Here is a 19,569-nt window from a genome sequence, read left to right as displayed (position 1 = left end):
CAGAATCAAAATAACCAGGAACACTCAAAGCCCTAGGAACAGCTAAATGCCCAAAAGACCTCACAAGAGATTACCTGTCCCATTTCAACCCTATTTCACATCCTCCACCTCACTTAGGGCAAGTAGGATACTATAGAATTTCAGAAGTGATTCCATCACCAGTGAAACTGGAAAAAATATCAGTTTAAAAGCTGAGTTTTGGTAGTGTAAGGCAATGGACTTTGATTCAATAGTAGTCAAATGCAGTTCATCATTAAAAAAAAAAATCAAACCCTGACTTCACTGACTGCATTCCAGCTTGCTGAAGCTGTTAATTAACCACAACTCAGTAATGTCCTTTGGGATTAGATGCTGTGTGTTCCACTTGCTTGGGTGCCAAGTCTTGCAGTAAAATAAGCCATTTCTTATAAGCTATGCTTAATAGCTCAATCAACACTTGCAGGAGAAATTAACAGCAGGTTCCCAATTATTTAGCTCTCTGAAGATGCTGATTGAGGCTTTGCCAGCCTGTATGATTTCCCCATTGATAAACTGTTAACACTGTTTAATCAAGAACACCAAGGACAAATTGAAGTGAAGCCAGTGACCAACCCTCACACACACACACTAAATTACAGCTTCTGAAGTGGGCTGTAATAGATATCTGCAGTTGAACATAATTTATATAGAGACTCAAGTATCAATATCCATTTTTATTTGGAAAAACTTAATTAAATTCTCTAAATATGATTCATATTGAACCTGTGTTTCACCTGTGTTGTCACTCACTGATTTACCCCACCACGATCTTGTCACCTCCACATAAGTGGGATTTTTGGTTGCAAGAGAAGCTGCTTTGGAAAAGCTCTTCTTGAACTTCTTCCTTCTCCAAGCTACAAGTTAAAAGGAATGTTAAACAACAAGGGTTTCTTTGGTTGTTTTTTTTTTCTGGTAGAGAGCCACAGGCTCTCAAACCAATCCTCATGCTCAAAATCACAAGGCTACATATTATTCCAGCAGTCACTTGGAAAGGCTTTTCAGCTTGTTCAGAAGGGAAAAGAAAAGGAGTGAAAAGAAAACAAAGCAGCACAAGCCCAAAATCCCAAATCTTCAAAATGTTAAACAACTTAAACTCAGAAAGGATCTTTCAAGAAAAAGCAGTAAGACTCAGGATTTACAAACCTGACTGTAGCACCCTAGTTGCCAAACAAAATGGTCTCCCACCTTTCCTTTTCCAGTAATATTGCTGTCAAGCTTTAATAACAGCATGAAAATAGAAATGCTGGCCAGAACCCTAAGCAGAAAAAAGAAATACTGACCAGAATCCTAACCAGAACCAAGAAAACTTATCTCAAGAGAAAATAATTTTTTAAAAAATAAAAATTATATAGTCAGGAAACAGGCTAAGATAAATTAAAATTACATAACATTTTCACTAACACAGTTTTCACTTTTCAAAATGAAAGTCAGATTTATTCAACATTAAGTGCAACAACACATCAGAAATCAATAAAATCAATTTTCACTTATAAAGTAAAGCAAAGTAACATGAATAAACACAGGAAATACTGTCTGAGACTCTCCAAGCAGGACATTTCTCATAAGACTCACAGAAAAGGAAAAAAAATTTATATGCAAACAGACTAAATTCCCCCAAATTCAGGTTTTTTTTCCAGTTGTAAAGCAATATATAGCTAATGGGAGGTAAACTAGAAAAGGGGATGAAATGCATCATGCTGTACAACACCAAAGAAATACTCCAAATGCATTTGTGTACAGCATTAACAACATGCAATAGGTGAGGTTAAAAGCAAGTACAGTGTATATATTAGAGACAGAAACTAGTCAGTCTGAGGGCTTTCTTTCTTGTTTTAGTTCAACTAATGAAAACAAACAGAAGCCAAGAGCAAACAGAGGAAGAGCAGAATCTGCATGGAGAACATCTCTTCCCAGAACAGTAAACATCTTAAGATTCAAATTTTGCACACATTTACTTGTCTTGGTCCTCTTCTTGCTATGTCATTAAAACATATCCAGATCCAGTGGGCTTTACGCAAGTATCTACATTTTTATAAAGCAGTAATTAAACAAAACAATGCAAGTCATTCAAATTCTGCTAATCTTTTAAGTCAGGCATTAATATGCTGAACACTCGCTACAACTCAATGTTATTTAAATTAAAAATAAAAACAGGGCAAGACATCTCCCAAACAGCCTTGCTGAAGTCTAGGGTATTCTAATTGTATTTGTTGCTTGGAGGAGAGCAATGTGAAAACAGACAATGTGCTACCCAATTCATTTCATTAATTATTTAAACAATACTTTTAGACAACAGCTGATCTCTTTGCTCATTCTATTCAGTTCACAGTCTGACAGATTTCTCTCGCCAGTCCTTTTTTTTTTAACAGCAATTTTTTTAAGACAAACTCCCAAGATCTCCTATAGATTTTGTCAGCTATTGAAAAGCAAGCAAGCATAGCACACATGCAAGTTATTAGAATCAGAGAGCCAAATATAATTAACTACAAAGTTCCAAGCAGTAAGTACATCTACATTCCCCTGGGGAGACTCCATCTTACTGGGAGATGGATTTGAAAGCTGATAAAGAGCACAGGTTACCTAGTTCATTTCAGAACTGCCTTCCACCTGAAGACTTACCAGAATCCATTCTACCACCCAACAAGCTAACAAGCTAGTACAAATATTCAAGATTGTCATTAATTTCTGTAAGAATGGAGTGATAGCTGACAACTGAAAACTGACTTTTGTAACGTTGGACATACTGACCTTAATTTTAAATTAATTCATGTCTGAAAATAATTGTGCAGCATTAACTTAAGACACAAATAAACAATTAAAGGATAATTACAGGATAACTTTACCACTCATACACAAATCACCCCAGCCAATGCTCTACTTCCTTCACCTGAAGTACAGCAGCGTTTTTACAATATCCAACTGTGACAAAGTCTTTAAAAGGCAACTATTTATCATTAGTAATTCCCAACTGAAAAAAAGCCTATAATACACTAAACAACTACCAGTACCTGTTTATTTTTTTAACAGAAGAGGGATCACAAAGAACCGGGTTGAATTAAAATAAAAGGAATGTGAAGGACAAAACTTTGATTCAGATGTCTTTAGCACATATTAAACCAAAACTGACATTAAGACATGCTACTAAAGGTTCTCTGAAACTGCTCTCAAGTCTGGCAATCACCCCAGTTAGTAATGTAACTACTAAATTTAATGCTGGTGAAAAACAGAATAGAAATTATAAATAAGAAGGTAAAACCCTGGAGAGTACAGGTAAAGAAGAAAATGGGGTTTTTTGTTGGATAAAAAGTTACTGATCTGAAAGCCTTGAGACTGAATGTACCTCTTATCTCCAGCAATCTAAATTGTGAGTGTTCCTTAGGAGATTAAATACCACCAAACATTTTTCATCCTCTCCAACGAGAAAGAGGCATTTCTTTTTACCTTGTGCAATCCTTAACACTAAGCAGAAATCGACCTTCCCACTTTCATTTCAGTGAAGCATTAAATACACAGAACACACATACAAAATTTGGTAAACTTGAGATTTGAAGTTGTAAAGAAAAACAAAAGATAACACAAATCTACTTTATTTCTGAATGCCTGCAGTAGATTGGTAAGTACGGCCATCTGCTTATGCAATGTCATGTGCAAGAGCACCCAGGAATAATAGTTTAAAGTTTGATATTGTTATTACTTACATGAATTGGTGCATTCTGTTTATGTAGCAGAGGACTAAGTGGAGAGTCAGAAAAACATCATCTGTGCTGGGCTGGAGGCAAAAACTATCTGTTGAATACCTGAATGACATTTGAACTGCTAATGAAGCCTCAAAGAATGGTCACCTAAACATCTACACACTGTCAGGCAGCCAAACTCAGCAGGCAATTTTTGGTTATTAGTTATCCCAACATCTGTGTCACTAGCAGAAAATGTTAGCAGCACTCGACTCAACCAGGCATAGAGGGCTTCACCATGTTGCATGAAGATGCAACATCCAGGATTAAAATGCCTACAAGCAATTTGGAGCAGTGTTTCAAGCATAGATAGTAACACACCCCTATACTAAGAGCAACTGGAACAGATTAGAAAAATGTGTTCATTCAACTTAACATATTGCACAAGGAGATAAGCAAATAGACAAGAGGTCCAAGAATTAGTAATTCCTGTAATTTGCTTTAAAAAAAATATTTATTTACATTCTCCACTGCTCATAAATATGCTTGTAATTGAATGGGAAAAAAAATTCATTGCATACTTATGAAAGTATGGTAGCAATCCCTCTCCAGCAATGTATCGTGGAAACAGAATGAAACTATCCTGAAACCCTAAAAGCTGGTGATACAAGAAATACTAATCAGCTCATCTCCCTCCTGTGCAAGCCATGTTCCCATATTTTGGGAAGCAAAAGGGCAAAATTTCGAAAGTTTAATTTCTAATTAGCTTTATCTTTTTAGGCTTTTAATCAATTGTAAATTACTGCCTAACTCCAGCTGGCATCCATAAATATTGTAAGAAAACTGAAATCAAGTATTCTTGGCTTCATTATCTTCTAGGCTTCCAAACAAGGAACTATAGTCTTACTGTAACATTACTACTTAGACGACGATTGAGAATTTCTCCTCTTACAGCAAACTGCCCTTCAGGAAGCAGAGAGTAATCCACTACCTAGGTACCAGTGGGGGAAGAAAAGTTGACATATGCCTGGAACTGCCAATGAACAATTTTAAGTTCCATCACTGAGCTGTGGGGATGAGGGACGGAGGGGAACCAACCAAAATGAAAAACCAAAAACCACAAAACGCAGTAAGCTGTTTTAATCTCTAAGTCCACTATAAAATGGTAAAAAGCATTCCCTATGGTCACCAAAATGCCTTTTCCGAAACTTTTATGCTAATCAAGTGTCATGTAGCTTTAGTAAGAATTGTGGAAAGGTTTGCATTTGTTTAGTTTTGGAAGAACTGGGATTTTTTTTCTTCTTTATGTAGAACCTTACATTTGGTACTTCTTCATTTTACAAGTGACTTAAACAGCAACCTTTAACAGGGAGAAGTCTTTTAGGCAATTTCCACAAAGGAGCTGCTGTCCTGACAAAGTACTCTAACAAAATATTTAAATAGCAAAGAGCCTCATCTTCTGAAATATCAGATAATTAAAAACAGGACATGGATTTTAGCTAAAAAAGCGAAAAAAACACCCAAAACAAAACCCCCCAAACCAATTTCTAAGGACACTACCTGACTGTCTCAAGTGACTGATATGCCCTATGAATCCTAGTGGTTGGAATGCTGGCTGGACTCACTGACTGCCAGCAAGTTCAAGTTAGACTGGTAGCAAATGGAACAGAGAACCTTTTGAGGCACATTGTCTCACTTCTCAAATGTGGACGTGTGCCAGGTACTTCAATGCTAAGACTGGATTTGATGACTGCCAGTGAAGATCTACCTCAGAGCAGTGCTCTCAACATCCCTCAATAACATGACTCCAACCATTTAAAGATGGGAATTTCTGCAGTAGGAGCAATGAAAGCCACTTTCATTGTGGACAAATTTAAATGGCAAGAAATGCAAGTGGCTATTAAAATAATAAAAAATGAACTCAATTAAAGTAGAATTAGTTTGTCCTCCAACATATAATACTCACCACGTCTGACTGTATTAATTAAAGCTATTCGTTCTCTAACACTTATTAAGAAGCAGCTATAAAGTACAGGACAGCTGGTGATACACTGAGTGTTGAGAGTTGTCTGTGCTCCAAAGGTTTGCCATTTTGAAGCCAAAATCTATCACTATGATAATCTTATCTGATTTGTTTGCACAGCATAAAGAAGTATTTTTTCCAGAAAATAGTTAATTGTTTTTTTAAAAAATATACTTAGCACTTGAACTCTCAGCCAATAAAGAGTTCAATGCCTCCTCTATTTCACTTTTAGTTATACTTATTACAGAAAACTGAATTTGTCTGTTTTGGCTTCTCAATATTTGAGTTTGCCCAATTTTGATATCAGAATTAAGAAGTGCTGCCCTTCCACTACTCAGCACCTGCTTTTTCTCCATGTGTAAATGTTTACTCTCCAGTACCAAAATGCCACTTTATGTTTTCTGGTAATGATAGAGACAGAGTTACTCAAACATCACACCAAGATCTACTATCCAGCCCCAGATCTTATTTTAAACTCAATTCTCAAGTGCACCAAGATTTTTCTGATAGTAATCTTCCCCATGTTGTTTGGGAGGCACAGGAAGTTCCCTACTTGCATAAAAGTAATTGTTCCCTTTGTAGATGTTCAAGAATTCATCAGGCTTTAAACTACAGCTGTTGAAGGCTCAGCATTGAGGTGGTTCTTCAGCACAAGTCTTTTCTCATCGCTGCTTTTTGTTGTCTACCATGTACAGAGTGTACAATCTTTGTTCAAAGAGACCATTGCTACCTTGCAGTTACTTTATTTTGAAGCTACAGCTGGTCAATCTGATGATTCAGAGAATAATGGAACAATATTATGTTCTCATTATTTTCCATTCCACTAATTTTTTCTTCTCCAAACTTTATCAAATAGTTGATTTGTCCCATGATTTTCTGCATAGATGGCCTACAATCAGTGTCCATTAGACAACAAAACTCTGAATTATTTCTGTTCTCTTAAGGAATTAACCAATGTACCAGGACATTTAAAGTACTTGCACATGCAAGGTCTCCACCCCATTTTATAACCCTTCTTTTTCAACCATGTCACTAATCACAGTAAATCTGTTAAAATCACCACCATTCTTGAGGAGAGAACTAACACATTGGGTATGTACAGTGGAACCTAAATAGAAAATGATAGAAAGACACATATCACTTGATTTCAATTAGCTACAGGCTTTGAAGGCTCCTTACTAGAAAAAAATGTAGGCAGTCTGTGAAATAATTCTTTCATACAGTACATCACACACATATTGGCAAGAAGTGAGCCCCTAATGTCAAGTCCCTGGCAGTGGCACTTGCTACTGAGGCAACTAGAACACCCCTATGGAAGATCTGAGACTGTTTAGTCATCACTGGGTAAATTGCTTCTGTTGACTAGAGCAAGAGAATTTCTTTGGAATGTACCTCAGAAGAAATTCCTGCTCACTGTTAATATTTTCAAACTGAATAAAAGGCACTGTTACTTAAGCCATACATTTCTCATCTCCAACTGTTTAAAAAAAACAAAAATATGGTTTTGAACACCTAGCTACTGCAACCCTAAGAAGGCTTCCTTGTTACCTCACAGTAATTTCACCTCTCCCTAAAAGAGCTTTATAAACATTGCTTTTATCTGAAGCACGTCATCTCACCTTTATATCTATCTTTATATCTAAAATTACAAGTTAGTATAACAGTATGCATTATAAAATTATACCATTTACTTCAGACATCTCTGAACAGCTAAATCTTCAAACTATACAAAAATAAAGTGTATGAAATCTTACAAAAGGAGGACATTAAGACAATAATAGCTAATTCAAAAAATATAATAACTTATACACAGCAGTAAGCATAAGCAATGTAGCCTACGACAGCTTCCAATTAACAGGACCTCTGAAACATGTCTGAAACAAGCATCAGCTAGAATTGGAACATTCCCAAGCACAATAATGTTTCCAATTTATTATCTTTACCACAGTACAAACTTTCACAACCCAAATGTCCATTGTCTGTCAATCTGTAAACAAAAGCTACTATTCCCCCTCCTCATTTTGAGAGGTGAATTTTTTCAGTCTTCAGTCAAGTTTCACAACCATCTTGCATAAGGAATCAAGAGCCTGTTCTCTTGGTAATTTACTTTTTTTTTTTTCTTTTCTTTTTTTTTTTTTGTTTGTTTCTCATACAGCCTGCAGTGAATTAAAATCACAGTGAAAGTCCTGGGAAAAAAATGATCTTTACAGCAGGACTTGAACCATTCTAATAATAAATTCATCTAACAAAGCTTCCCATAATAAAAGCATGACATTTCCATTTCCAGAAATTCAGTCAATTAGAAATGCTAAATTCTACTTAAAAACTCCAAAAGATCTAAAAGTGAAAAGATTCATCTTCTCAGTCAAATACAAGGCTTTCAGTTTCACTTGCAGAGACTGTTCCAGTCTGTAAAACAGTAGTGCAATTCATTAGTTCTACTTCTTTTATTTTTGTTAAAGTCCAGTAGATAAATGTCCTATTTCTATGGAAAGATAGGAAGATGCTCCAGTAAACAAGAAACTTTGGCAAGCCCAGGAAGGCTTACTAGTCCATTAAAGCTTAGAAGTCCAAAGTGGCTTAAAAATGGTTTATGAATAAACTTAAAAAAGCCCAACAAATCTCTTTTTTTAAAAAAAAAGCTGAAAAAGATAACCTAAAAAAATAAAGAAATAAATAGGCAGAAATTAATGTAAACTGTCTGAACGTTTTAATGATTTCTCATTGACAGCTGGCACAACCATTGACAGTACAGTCATTAAATATAGGTGACCTACAGAGTATTCCATTAGGGCATCCACTCTGGAATGCTCAAATGGAATTACATTCCTAAAGATTTAAAAAATAGAGTTCTTATAATTTTACTATAGGTTTTCTTCTGCCCACCTCACTTACACTTCTTCTTAAAGAGGTTTTTTATTTTTGATGGCTTTTTATTTTTTTCACCATTCTGGTAGAGGTCCTGTGGGATGCTGCTTATCCTGGGGACAGAAGCAGCTTCATGGCTGGGTTTACTATCACTGCCGGTCGAAGAACATGAGGTGTGACGAGGCTTTGGGACTGGGATCCCAGTTGAAAGCTGGTTCATGCTGCAAGACTTCTCCAGGATTCCATTATAAACTTTGCTTGCAGGACTAAAGATCATGCTCTTAGTTTCTGCCATGCCTACACAGTCAGGAGAGCCCCTAGAAACATCTGCAGTTAGAGAAGAGGAGTCTCCCGTAGATGATTCCTCAAGTGAGAATTCTTCTGGTGATACTTTCTGAGGAGAAATTGTCTGGTACATCTCAAGACTTGCTGGAGGCGACTGTTTTCTTCCAATGGATGAATTTAAGGAGTCACATTCCGAACCTGTTTCCTGTACTTCCCTGAGTCAGAGCAGAGAGAAAAGAAAATATAATCAAACTGCATTTTCCTTCATACAGTTAAAAAGGAAATTAATTTAGAATCAATAACATTAGTCTAAAAGTACCACCCACACTTTTCCTTAATAGTTAATTAAACAAACAAAAAAAAAAGTTAAACATTTTCAGTTACAACTTGCATTACATCATTTTATTATCTAAACTTAAGGGAATTAGTTTGTGCAATCTTGCTTTTGTGGGCAGCAGCATCTGCCCAGAATCAGTCATTTGTATCTCACTTCAAAGAACAAAGTCTATCTTTCTGGCACGTGAAGTCAGAAAAGTTATGAAATGAAAGAAGGAGATTTAAGCCTATCATATACAAAAAGTTTCTTCAGGACAAGTGTCCCTACCTTTCAACAAGCTCATTTGCTCCTTCCAAAAGGAATTTAACCTTTTCCTATGAGGCCATGTAACAAGAGTAGGTACACGCTCAACATGCTGTAAGAATTGTGTTACCATCCATCTCCTCTTCGCCCAGTAGCTGACATTGCTTTTGATCCTAGTTTCAGATGTAAAAGCCAGTAACATATTGTAATGGAGAATCAGGGTTAGTTCAGTGCACCCTGGATTGTTACATTACTTAACTGTACATGACATGCTAGCTATTTACATACACATACCAGACAAGAACTCTCTGCTCCATGTAGACTATATTAATTTATACTATCCTACAGATTATTTTAACTTTTGGCTTGGTTTAACCTCTAATTCTAAGCTGTTAGTCTCAATAATCCTATCAAGGGTTCTAAGTACTGTTTGCTAATCTCCGTACCATTGTTTATCAGCAGAGAAGTAAATGGCTTCCTCCTCCTCTTCAGTTCGATAGAGAGCTGGGCAGCTCGACACAGAAAGGATGTCAGGGTCAGGGGAGTGCAAAGCGTGCTGAGACTGTGGAGATGATGGCACAACACTGCGTCTTGATCTACACAAGCTACTGCTTCTTGCCAGTGTGCTGGGAGCTTTTACAATGGACCCTGAGGCAGAGAAAAAGCAAACCAAAACCCTCCAAGTGACATTGATGTTAACAGTATCTACTCTGAAGACTAAGTAGCAGATATCTGCTTCAGTGACAGCGACTTTTAACCAACTTTGACATTGCTTGACAGTTTCAGAGGAAGAAAGACTGACACACCTCATACATTCTCGGATCGATGAAGAAGCTAATCAAGATGCAACTGCAGAGATTTTGTGCCTGCCAAATACTACCCTGACCAAGTACACCAAAGCTCTGGCTCACTGTGCTCTCTTGAGAACAAAAAGAAAGATACTACTGAAACTCCCAACCTTTCATAAACTAAAAATAGCAGTGCTGAAATTAGTATGTTACACAATGTCTTGTATTTTGTGTGGTGATTTGGAGGTTAGAAGAAAATGTAAAAGTTTTGCAATTGTAGGTATGACTAACCAAACTACCAACTGATATACACTACACTAGCTGAAAAATAGGCTAGATAGAGAAGACCGATTTCATTTACATAACATGACAGAAAATACATAATTCAACTTCATTTTAAGATCAAGAACTTTCTTTTAGATAAGACTGTCTCTCTTGCCAAGCCAACTATGAATTTCTGGAAGTAAAAATACTAAGAATGGGTGGAGACAGCCACACAAGACTTCATCAGCAAAGTACCCAACAGGAAGTGATAAACTCAAATGTTCCTAATCCAATTTCTCCTTTAAAAGATTATTAGGCAGCAATACTTGTACAGAAAAAAATCTACAGACCTCTTTTCAGGCTAGGTGTTACAAGTCTCAGGATGTTTCACACCCCTCCTCAAACTGTCCCATGGAATGCATCACTGATTATCTAAGATACACCAGACCCTTACTGGTGCTCAAAACTGTTTAACAACCACAACACGCTAAAAACTCCTTCAATTATTTTTGTAGACAAGGATGTCTAGCCTGACAAAATACATTTTATTTTCTGCAATGACAGTTTATCATCATATATGTTACAGTTTCCCTTCCTGGAATCTCAGAAAAGGACAAGTTGTCCAGTCTCTTTTAGTACAGGAAATCACAACTTCACTAAACATAAGTAATTGCACCTTCGCCAACACATAGATTTATTTCCACTCCTGAGCAGGAAAGAAAGGTTTGCAATTCTCAACATGAGAGTTGACATGTAACCCAAACTTCTAATATTACTTTTGAAGAATTCCCTACTGACCTTAAAAGCGTGTTGGGAGCTCAAAAATCATCTCGTGTCATTACAAAAAAAAATTCCTCAAAGAGCAAATGTGAACTGAGATAAGAGAATAAGAATCTCTTTAGGAAATTTGTGCTACAGGTCCAGGTAAATCAGATACCATCCTTCTTACTGGTATTAAAACAAAAAAAAAAAACCCAAAAAAACCACCAAGATTGCACCATCGGTGGATTTTCAGAGAAGTAACATACAATTTGATCCTTTTTAGGTGTATATACATAGGAATATGAAGAATTCAGCTATGACAATTGAACATGTAGAATCTTCCAGTGCAAATGAAGCTCACTAAATCAAGGAACCAGCTGAGTTCTAATGAGTCAATGGAAAAATAGAATTTTCATTGTCACCTTCCAGCTGTAAGGACTTTTTTCCAGGGTCAGACACTATTTCTTAATCCATTTTGCTCTTCAACTTGAGATTGATCAAACAGCTCTACTGCTTGGCACCATATAAGCCTATCAAGGCAATTGCTCTGGCACAAAGAAGCCTGTCCAACAGACTTCAAATTTTGTCAATCTTATGAGTCCAAAGGATGCTGGGGCAAGGCAATAGCCCACTCCACTTTAGATCCAGCGACGGAAATAGCCCTTCCTGACCTCCTGCACAACGCATTTTGCCTGAAGCCTCATGACCAAGACAAGCCATTATGCTTCTGTCCTTCCTCGTGTACATTTGTTGTTTTTGTCTAAAGGATGGGAATAATTCAGTATTTACTGAACTAACCTACAATAATTTGACTCCTCAACACTAGTTTCAACAACAGATCATTTAGCATATTTTCCTCATGCAGTAAAGTTTCAGCTAAGTATGCTCTTACAAACAGGACAGTCCTTTCTAATTGTAGTTCCTTTGAATCAACTGCACTTTCTTCTCTGGCTTCACTTCTAAGCAAGAGCTAAATGAGAAGAGTGACTAAAAAATCCCACAAGTCTGAAGTTTTTTACACATATCCAAGTGTTGTCATTGTAGACCATCTGGAAAATCGTGATAATAAATGGAGCTCTTAATTTTGAAATCAGACCACAGGCTTCTCTACATAGAATTGGAAGCTTAATTCTAGGCATCCATATTTTATTGGGTCTCCAATAAATTTGTTGCTAGGGTTTAAATCAAAGTATTTGCACTGAAGGCAACTAGAGAAACAGCATTCCTTAGAAGTGATCAGAACTTGCAGTAAGTTGCAAGAGGATTAATGAACTTTTCAATGTGGTCTGCAGAAAAAAATCTGGTACATTAAGAAGAAAAACAAGTGCCCAAGGCACACTAAGCGAAGCTAGCAAAGTGGCAACCTTATGCTATTTTAAAATACAGTTTGAATTGCTTCTGAGAATTCCAGCCCTGGAAGAAAAATGTACCCACATGACAGTTTTCCTTCCTACTCATTCCTCAGCTTAAAACAGCTTGTTTGAATAACTGCATGGGAGCTCATCTTTTCGATTTGCCTCTAGAGTCCAGTTAATCACAAGCTCCCTGAAGCAGGCTCTTGTTCTGACACAATGACTCATGATACAAGGGTGGTCTGAATCCCCAGCGTATATCTTCTGATCATAGTGTAACCAAAGCTGGATTTCTCTCCCTCCAGAACTCGGCCTCTCCGACAGACATTTAAACAACCAACCCACTATATCCAAACACAAACATTCTGCCTGAAAGCTTCCCTTGAACAACAGGATTTTGTTCCAACCACTAAAGAATGTGCACAAGGCTATGTAGCATGCAGCCTCCCAAAGGATGTGATCTTTCTCATAGCTCAAGGAACCCTGGATTAACCTCATCCCTTCCATCTGAAAGAATAAACGAGCTAACAGAAACTCAGCATTATTTATTACAAACCTTTATTTAAGCAGCAATCCAAAGTTGCCAACTACTTTCAAAACCTTAGCTGAATTTGCCCCACTCTCCCACTGCAACAAAACAAGAGGCTTTTTCCTTATGCTATCTTCACTGCAAAACCCACTTTTCCATTTAAGTCCCACTGGAGCTAGTATCTGAAGTCCTACATAGAATTTTGGTCTTTTTGGACTGTGATCTAATCCTGTTTGATTTCAGTACTCTTCTCCCACCTGACTTGAAAATCCCATGTCCCACAACTTTTCCCCTTTCTTTTTACTGAGCTCATCACTTACCATGAAACTGTGAAACTATTGGAGGAGTGTCTTCATCTAGGTCATCAACTCCCCCAGCAATTGGGTAGGGAGGAATGGAAACTCGAGGCATAACTACCCAGCTGTGATCAGAGTAGAGAGAGGAGGTCAAGCTTGGTAGCCCAGAATTGTGTGCGATTTGAAACCCGCAAATCTTCTCAATCTGTTGCCATCGATAAAGACGCTCCCGCAAACACGTCGTCAACTCAGAGAGTGCTTTCCTGAAGAAAGGCACATATTAAAATTATATACACTGTACTTATTGATAAAGCAAAGCAACACATTCATTCCAGCATACCAGAAGATCCATTACAGCTGCTGAAATATTCACATTTTAGTATTATTTAAATTGCTTTTGTAAAGTGCAAAACCACCAAGACACAATTCCATAACTCTCCGGGAGTTCTGTTCCAGGAGCAAATAATCACAAAAAATACGCATCCTGTCCCAGTAACACTCTTACTTTGCTTCAAGAATCTTATGGTCCACTTCATCCAGGGAGGAGCTGTGTGCAACATGTAATGTTCCAAATACAGTGCTTCTCTTCTTTTTTATCTTTTCTGCCTAAAAAGCAAAGTAAAAGTGAAATGCATAAAACTAGTAACATACTTAACAGATGACAAAACATCAGCAATATTGACAGGTAGCAAACAACAATTCAGAGAAGAAAAAAGCACAAATGCTTATCTGCTTTGTGTTTACTATTTCATATCTCTAGCAACGGATCAGAAAAATCTTTGAGTAGCTGAAGAATAATTTATTACCTCATCTTTAGCAATTGCTAATTGCATTTCTGCATGCTGTCTTTTGATATTGTAATATTGTACTTCAACTTCATGTGTTAACTGAAGCCACTTCTGCAAAGCTTCAGGAACAGACCAATTACTTCTCAACTCAAACTCCTTCTCAGCCTTTTTTAAAGCCATACGGACCTAGTAATCAAGAAGAAATGAAAGTGTCACCAAAAGTATCATTAGAACTGACAGATGAATTATAACACCTTTATAGCCCACAGCAACATAGCAAAGCTTGACAGAGTTTTGGTGTGTGCTGATTGTTTTCAGGTATGCAGATCTGGCAGCTCTGAAATCTAGCATATGACCTTCCATAATTTTTCCAATGCTATATAGTTCCTAACTCAAAGTTTAAATATTTTTGTAAGATGGTAATTTTTTTGTACAATAAATTTATTGCTTCTCAGATGAAACAAAGCTACTGTCTCTCTTCTAATAACAAGATTAAAAAAGCTTTTGTATATATTTTTCTTTCAGTGAATCCCAAAATATTATGATAAGCTAATATACAAAGTTTTCATCTTCTAATAGTTTCAGGATTATTTTACCAGATAATGGCATGACTGACAGACAATCATTAAGCACTCTTAGAATTTTTCCATTCAGATCCAGCATTTAGGGAATGATGTTTTAAGCACTACTGAGGATCTAATAAAACTAGGATCAATTTAAAGTCAACACTAAATTTATAAACAGCTGGCAGATACCTGTACTAACTCTTCCTCTGCATATTTGAGCCTGCTGAGCTCACATTCAGCTCCCTCTCTCAATTCCCTGAGGCGATGAGCTTCACGTTTTGCATCATTGATCTCATCCATCATTTTGCGCTCCAGATTTTGCTTTTCAACAGCAACGTTTCTATTCTCTTCTTGTGCCTTCTCAAGCCTTCACAATTGAAGAAAAAATATGAGAAAACACACAGCATATTTTTTAAAAGTTGTAGTCCTCAGCATAAGAAAATGCATCCAGCAACAGGGGCACAAACCAAAGCACATGAGGTTCCGTCTGAACATCAGGAAATACTTTCACCATGAGAGTGACTGAACACTGGCACAGGCTGCCCAGAGAGGTGGTAGAGTCTCCATCCTTGGACATATTCAGAAGCCACCTGCACACGGTCCTAGGCAACCTGTTCTAGATGATCCTGCTTGAGCAGGAGGGGCTGGACAAGATGAACTCCAGAAGTCTCTTCCAACCTCAACCACTCTGTGATAATAAAGACTCTGCAAGCTTCATGAATCAGCAGCAATTACATCACACAACGTGACATCCACGCCAGGCAAAATACCCAAACTTTTAAGTGAACTATCATTAGAAATGTGGTATCAAAATACAAGTCTCTAAGACAACTGTGTTACAGGTGCACCACAGACTATGAACTTTCACATTGCTATATATGCAATAGAAACTTATCAGCTCAGATCTGTTTCAAACATTTTAATCTTAAAAGCTTAAAAAGAGAAAAAATGTTCTCATTCCCATGTATGTAACTAATTAAAAACTGTAATTATATGAAAACAACAACACATACATGTAAATCTGTAGGAAAAAAGACTGAGCCTCTATTCTCTACCTTCATCCACAAGTTTGCATTGCCTGTTAAAATATCCGGGAGCAATCTCTACCCAAGAAATCAGTACCACTGAAATCACAATTTCCATGCAAAGTAAAGATGAACAAAATCCAAAGGCAGTTAATGCAAAAAAACTTAAGACTGTAAAAGATCTGCATTTGTGTTTAACCTCAAAACAAAAGGACAACTTTTTTTTTTCTTTTAGGTTTTATACCTTTCCTGCAAGTCAAGAAGACTTTGCTCTGCTGTTTGGAGACTTTCTAAGTCCTTCATCATTTTTGTGATATGTTCTCTTGAGGTTCTGTTCTGTGTATATGCAAACCAGCAGCCTCCAAAACCAATAACTATAGAAACTGTTAATATAAAATCCTTCATCCAGTTGTGAGGGGGACCTGTGCAGAGAACAACACCATCATTAACTAGTTCATTGATACAGACAACAGACTAAGGCCTTCCCCCCCTCTCCCCAACCTAAAAGGTGAGAGAACCTAATGCTAAACAGAATTCTAGCTCATTTACCTCAAACCACCTCCAACAACTACCTTTCAAATGTATTCCACAGCATTTTCCATACAACATAAGCAGTTCTGCTCCAATACAATTTACTTCATCTGTACTAGAACATTCATTAGACTGAGAAAAGCTTACTAAACCCCTTGACAGTACATACTCTGTACCTTTGTTTAGAGTTAAAATAGAGTTCCACAATTGCACTGCATCAGGTCAGTAGGAGGTGTAATTAGATTTAAGCAAGTTCTCCCCAGTCTGCACCCTCTTAAATACCCTATGCTGAGGTAAAAATGCACTCAGGAAAAATCAAGTACATTTTAAAATGGTAACAGCAGCACTTTTTAGAAGTAAAATTTGGATTGTTAAATTATCATATCCAAGATTCACATAACACATCTTTGTTAGTACAACTTTTATAGTCACTTGCACCTCTATAACGACAGTTTCTGCAAGCATTAAAGGTCTAATACAAAGTGCTTTTTTTTTCCCCCCCTAAAATCCCCAGCACAGATCTGGCCTGACTAGTTCAGGTGCCCTGACATGCACAGTGCCAGAGCAGAGCTGTAACGGCGTACAAGCAAGCATGCAGAGACTGCTGATGTGCTATGGACATGGCTGCATATGGTAAAATGGGTCAGATGTGGAACTCCTGCATCAAATTTAACTGCACTTAAACTCAAGTTTGCACAAAAGACACAGGTGTTGGATTTGCATCACCATCTCATTTCTTCTTCTTGGGAAAGAAGAATTTCAGCATCCCATTTCAGCATCCCAGCTGCACTGTCCAAGCTAATTGAGAAGTGAATGTAACCTTAGCTATAAATGTAATTTAAACAGTCAAAAATATTTAGAGGACACTTCTTGTGACACAAAAGCCAACATCCATCTGTCAAGTAGGGTTATACTAAAATTTCTACGTGATCTTACACACAGAAGTGAACCTTTGTTCTGCTCACAGCACCTAAATAACCTTTTTTAATTCATTGCAGAGTTCCACAACACATGCCAAGCAACCCATCAGCACATCCACAAAATAGATAAGCTGTCCTATCTACAGTATCAAGTGTCATGGAAAGTATGCTCTGTTGAATTCCTACAATCAAGAGATAAGAAAAAAACTCCAAAAAGTTACTAACGAGTGAGAGGTCCAAATAAAACAACATCCAAGGCTTTAAGCTGAAGCTTCTGTCTATGACTCCGGTCAATTATTTTCAAGTGAGAGATCATGAAAGCATGTTCATTTACTGCTATCCTGTTAATGACAAGACAAAATGTTACCTATTCCATAAGCTATATTCAAAATCAATCTATGAAAAAAAAAAAAAAGACATCAACAGCATTTCCCACAGTTATATAGATTACAGCTATGCAATTAAGAATGAGAAATACAATACAGCAGTAATGCTATATAAATGCATATCAGCATGTAGCCAAATAAGAAAATAAAATAATTTAACTATTATTTCTGGAAAAAAATCATTAAATAAATCCATTTAGCACAGTTAAAGATATATTTACAGACTTGTGACACCAACTCCTAAATACACGCAATACTCAGGTGTGGTATTTATGCTCCAGGAAGGTATTTTACAGTTATATTGTTGTATCTACCCATACAATAAATCAGAAGATATTCAAAAGGAAGTTTCCTACCACACAGCATTATGTCACCTTTGATAAGGCCTACAGAAAGAAATAAAACTTTTAGGAAAGTTGTATTTTGAAATATTCTGGCAGAAAAAAAAAAGCAGCCACCTCTTCAAAACTGCAAGGACACTTCTCTTTTCTTGCATTTGACTGTATCTTGTTAGATTTTAAGTTCACATAGTTGTTCCTACCATTTAAACTAATGTAGCAACTTATGGGGAATTATTTGAAACTAATCCAGAAGATATATTCACCTGGGAAGTGTTGTTCCATTGACATTGCTGTCTCTAAAATTCTTTTCATATTGGGGCAATTCAACAAAATCTGAGAGCCACTGAAGAGTGTCCTCTTGAGTCCAGTTATGAACTGAAAGAAAAATTAAATTACCTTAGGTTTTTAGTAAAAATCAACAGCTTAGAAGACAAGTAGTAGAAAAGCAGGTTACAATAACCAAGAGAGTTTAGCCAAATATAATTCCACAAAAAATTAGCATTACCAAGGTGTTTCTGGCATTTTGCCTTTTTCATTACCTGCTCCCTGTGAAAGGCTAGGCAAACTATAAATAAACAAGCATGGAACCAATAGAAGTATTTCTTTACTAAAACTTTCACAGAACAATTGAGTCTTCTGCTTTAGTTTAAATTAGGAAATCATCTTGTGACTTTCAACTACTTCAACCAATTCCAGCCTCAATCCCTTTGTCCTCACTACCCTTGCAGAACTAAACACATCAGCTGGTGCTGTAACCATTTGAGGCAATGTACCAAGATATTCCCCAGGATGATGCCTTAAGAACATGTCTTGACAAGAATTTTCTTAGAGGTTTATGCCTTCTAACCACAAAAGGGGAGCTGACAAGAGAAGGAGAGAGGAGACTGAAAGAAAACACCAAGAGAAAAAAGAAATTTAACAGGAAAACCATTAAATCTCTCTCAAACATGCCCAAGAAAAGTGGAATAACATGTAAATAGAATTAATAAAAATGTAGAGAATAATTACCAATTTTCCTTAATAACAGCAACACTCCACATAAATATTCATAGCTACAGATGTGCTAAGAAAATACTACCAAGCGCTATTACAAAAAAACCCCATCATATTTCTGTCCCTTACAGAGCAGGTGATGCAGTTTACAGCTTTACACTGACAAAATTGAAGGGAAATTTTTTGCTCAATTTATGAGTCTGCAAAGTGTGTCTGCATGTGAAAGAAACAGGGCCAGCCCCCTTCTGGACAGACATGTATTCACATGAAAAGCTGGGGGTTTTTTTGAACATTTCTCTACCTAGATCTACTTGCATGTGATAGTGCTGGGCAGAGATCATCACTAGGACACATTCCAGTGGTGACTTTTGACAATAATCTTTAGAAAGCGCTGCTGAAAGCTTGACAGGTAAAGCTGCAGGCAATGGAAATTTTTACGAGTTCAAATTCATATTTCAGTTCACAATAACTGAAATAAGAACTTCAAAGTCTCTTGCCTATACTAGCACAGCTGCAAAATAAGCTTAAACATTTTAAGATCATTATCATTCCCGATAGGTAGAGACAGAACACATTTCAT

The 19,569-nt window shown here is 36.8% G+C and overlaps 1 protein-coding gene across 3 annotated transcripts in view; it reads right to left on the bottom strand.

Annotated features, from left to right (window-relative positions):
• Positions 1–1,423: 1,423 nt before the first annotated feature.
• Positions 1,424–19,569, bottom strand: part of STIM2 (stromal interaction molecule 2) — a 70,595-nt gene continuing 52,449 nt past the window's right edge. For 2 of the 3 annotated variants that reach the window (XM_038134621.1, XM_038134622.1), the window contains 9 exons: positions 18,260–18,371; positions 17,495–17,610; positions 16,063–16,240; positions 14,983–15,160; positions 14,246–14,413; positions 13,945–14,045; positions 13,464–13,702; positions 9,895–10,096; positions 1,424–9,083 (listed from right to left, as the gene is read on the bottom strand). In XM_038134621.1, coding sequence (XP_037990549.1) covers positions 8,603–9,083; positions 9,895–10,096; positions 13,464–13,702; positions 13,945–14,045; positions 14,246–14,413; positions 14,983–15,160; positions 16,063–16,240; positions 17,495–17,610; positions 18,260–18,371 — 1,775 coding nt within the window. In that variant the 3' untranslated portion in view covers positions 1,424–8,602. Of the gene's footprint in view, positions 9,084–9,472; positions 9,622–9,894; positions 10,097–13,463; positions 13,703–13,944; positions 14,046–14,245; positions 14,414–14,982; positions 15,161–16,062; positions 16,241–17,494; positions 17,611–18,259; positions 18,372–19,569 lie in introns of all 3 variants that reach the window. The other variant, XM_038134623.1, reaches the window with a different exon arrangement.

This window comes from Motacilla alba, chromosome 4, assembly GCF_015832195.1.
Source record: "Motacilla alba alba isolate MOTALB_02 chromosome 4, Motacilla_alba_V1.0_pri, whole genome shotgun sequence".
NCBI lineage: Eukaryota > Metazoa > Chordata > Aves > Passeriformes > Motacillidae > Motacilla > Motacilla alba.
The sequence above is the reverse complement of the archived record's forward strand: the minus strand, read 5'-3'. Positions and strand labels throughout refer to the sequence as shown.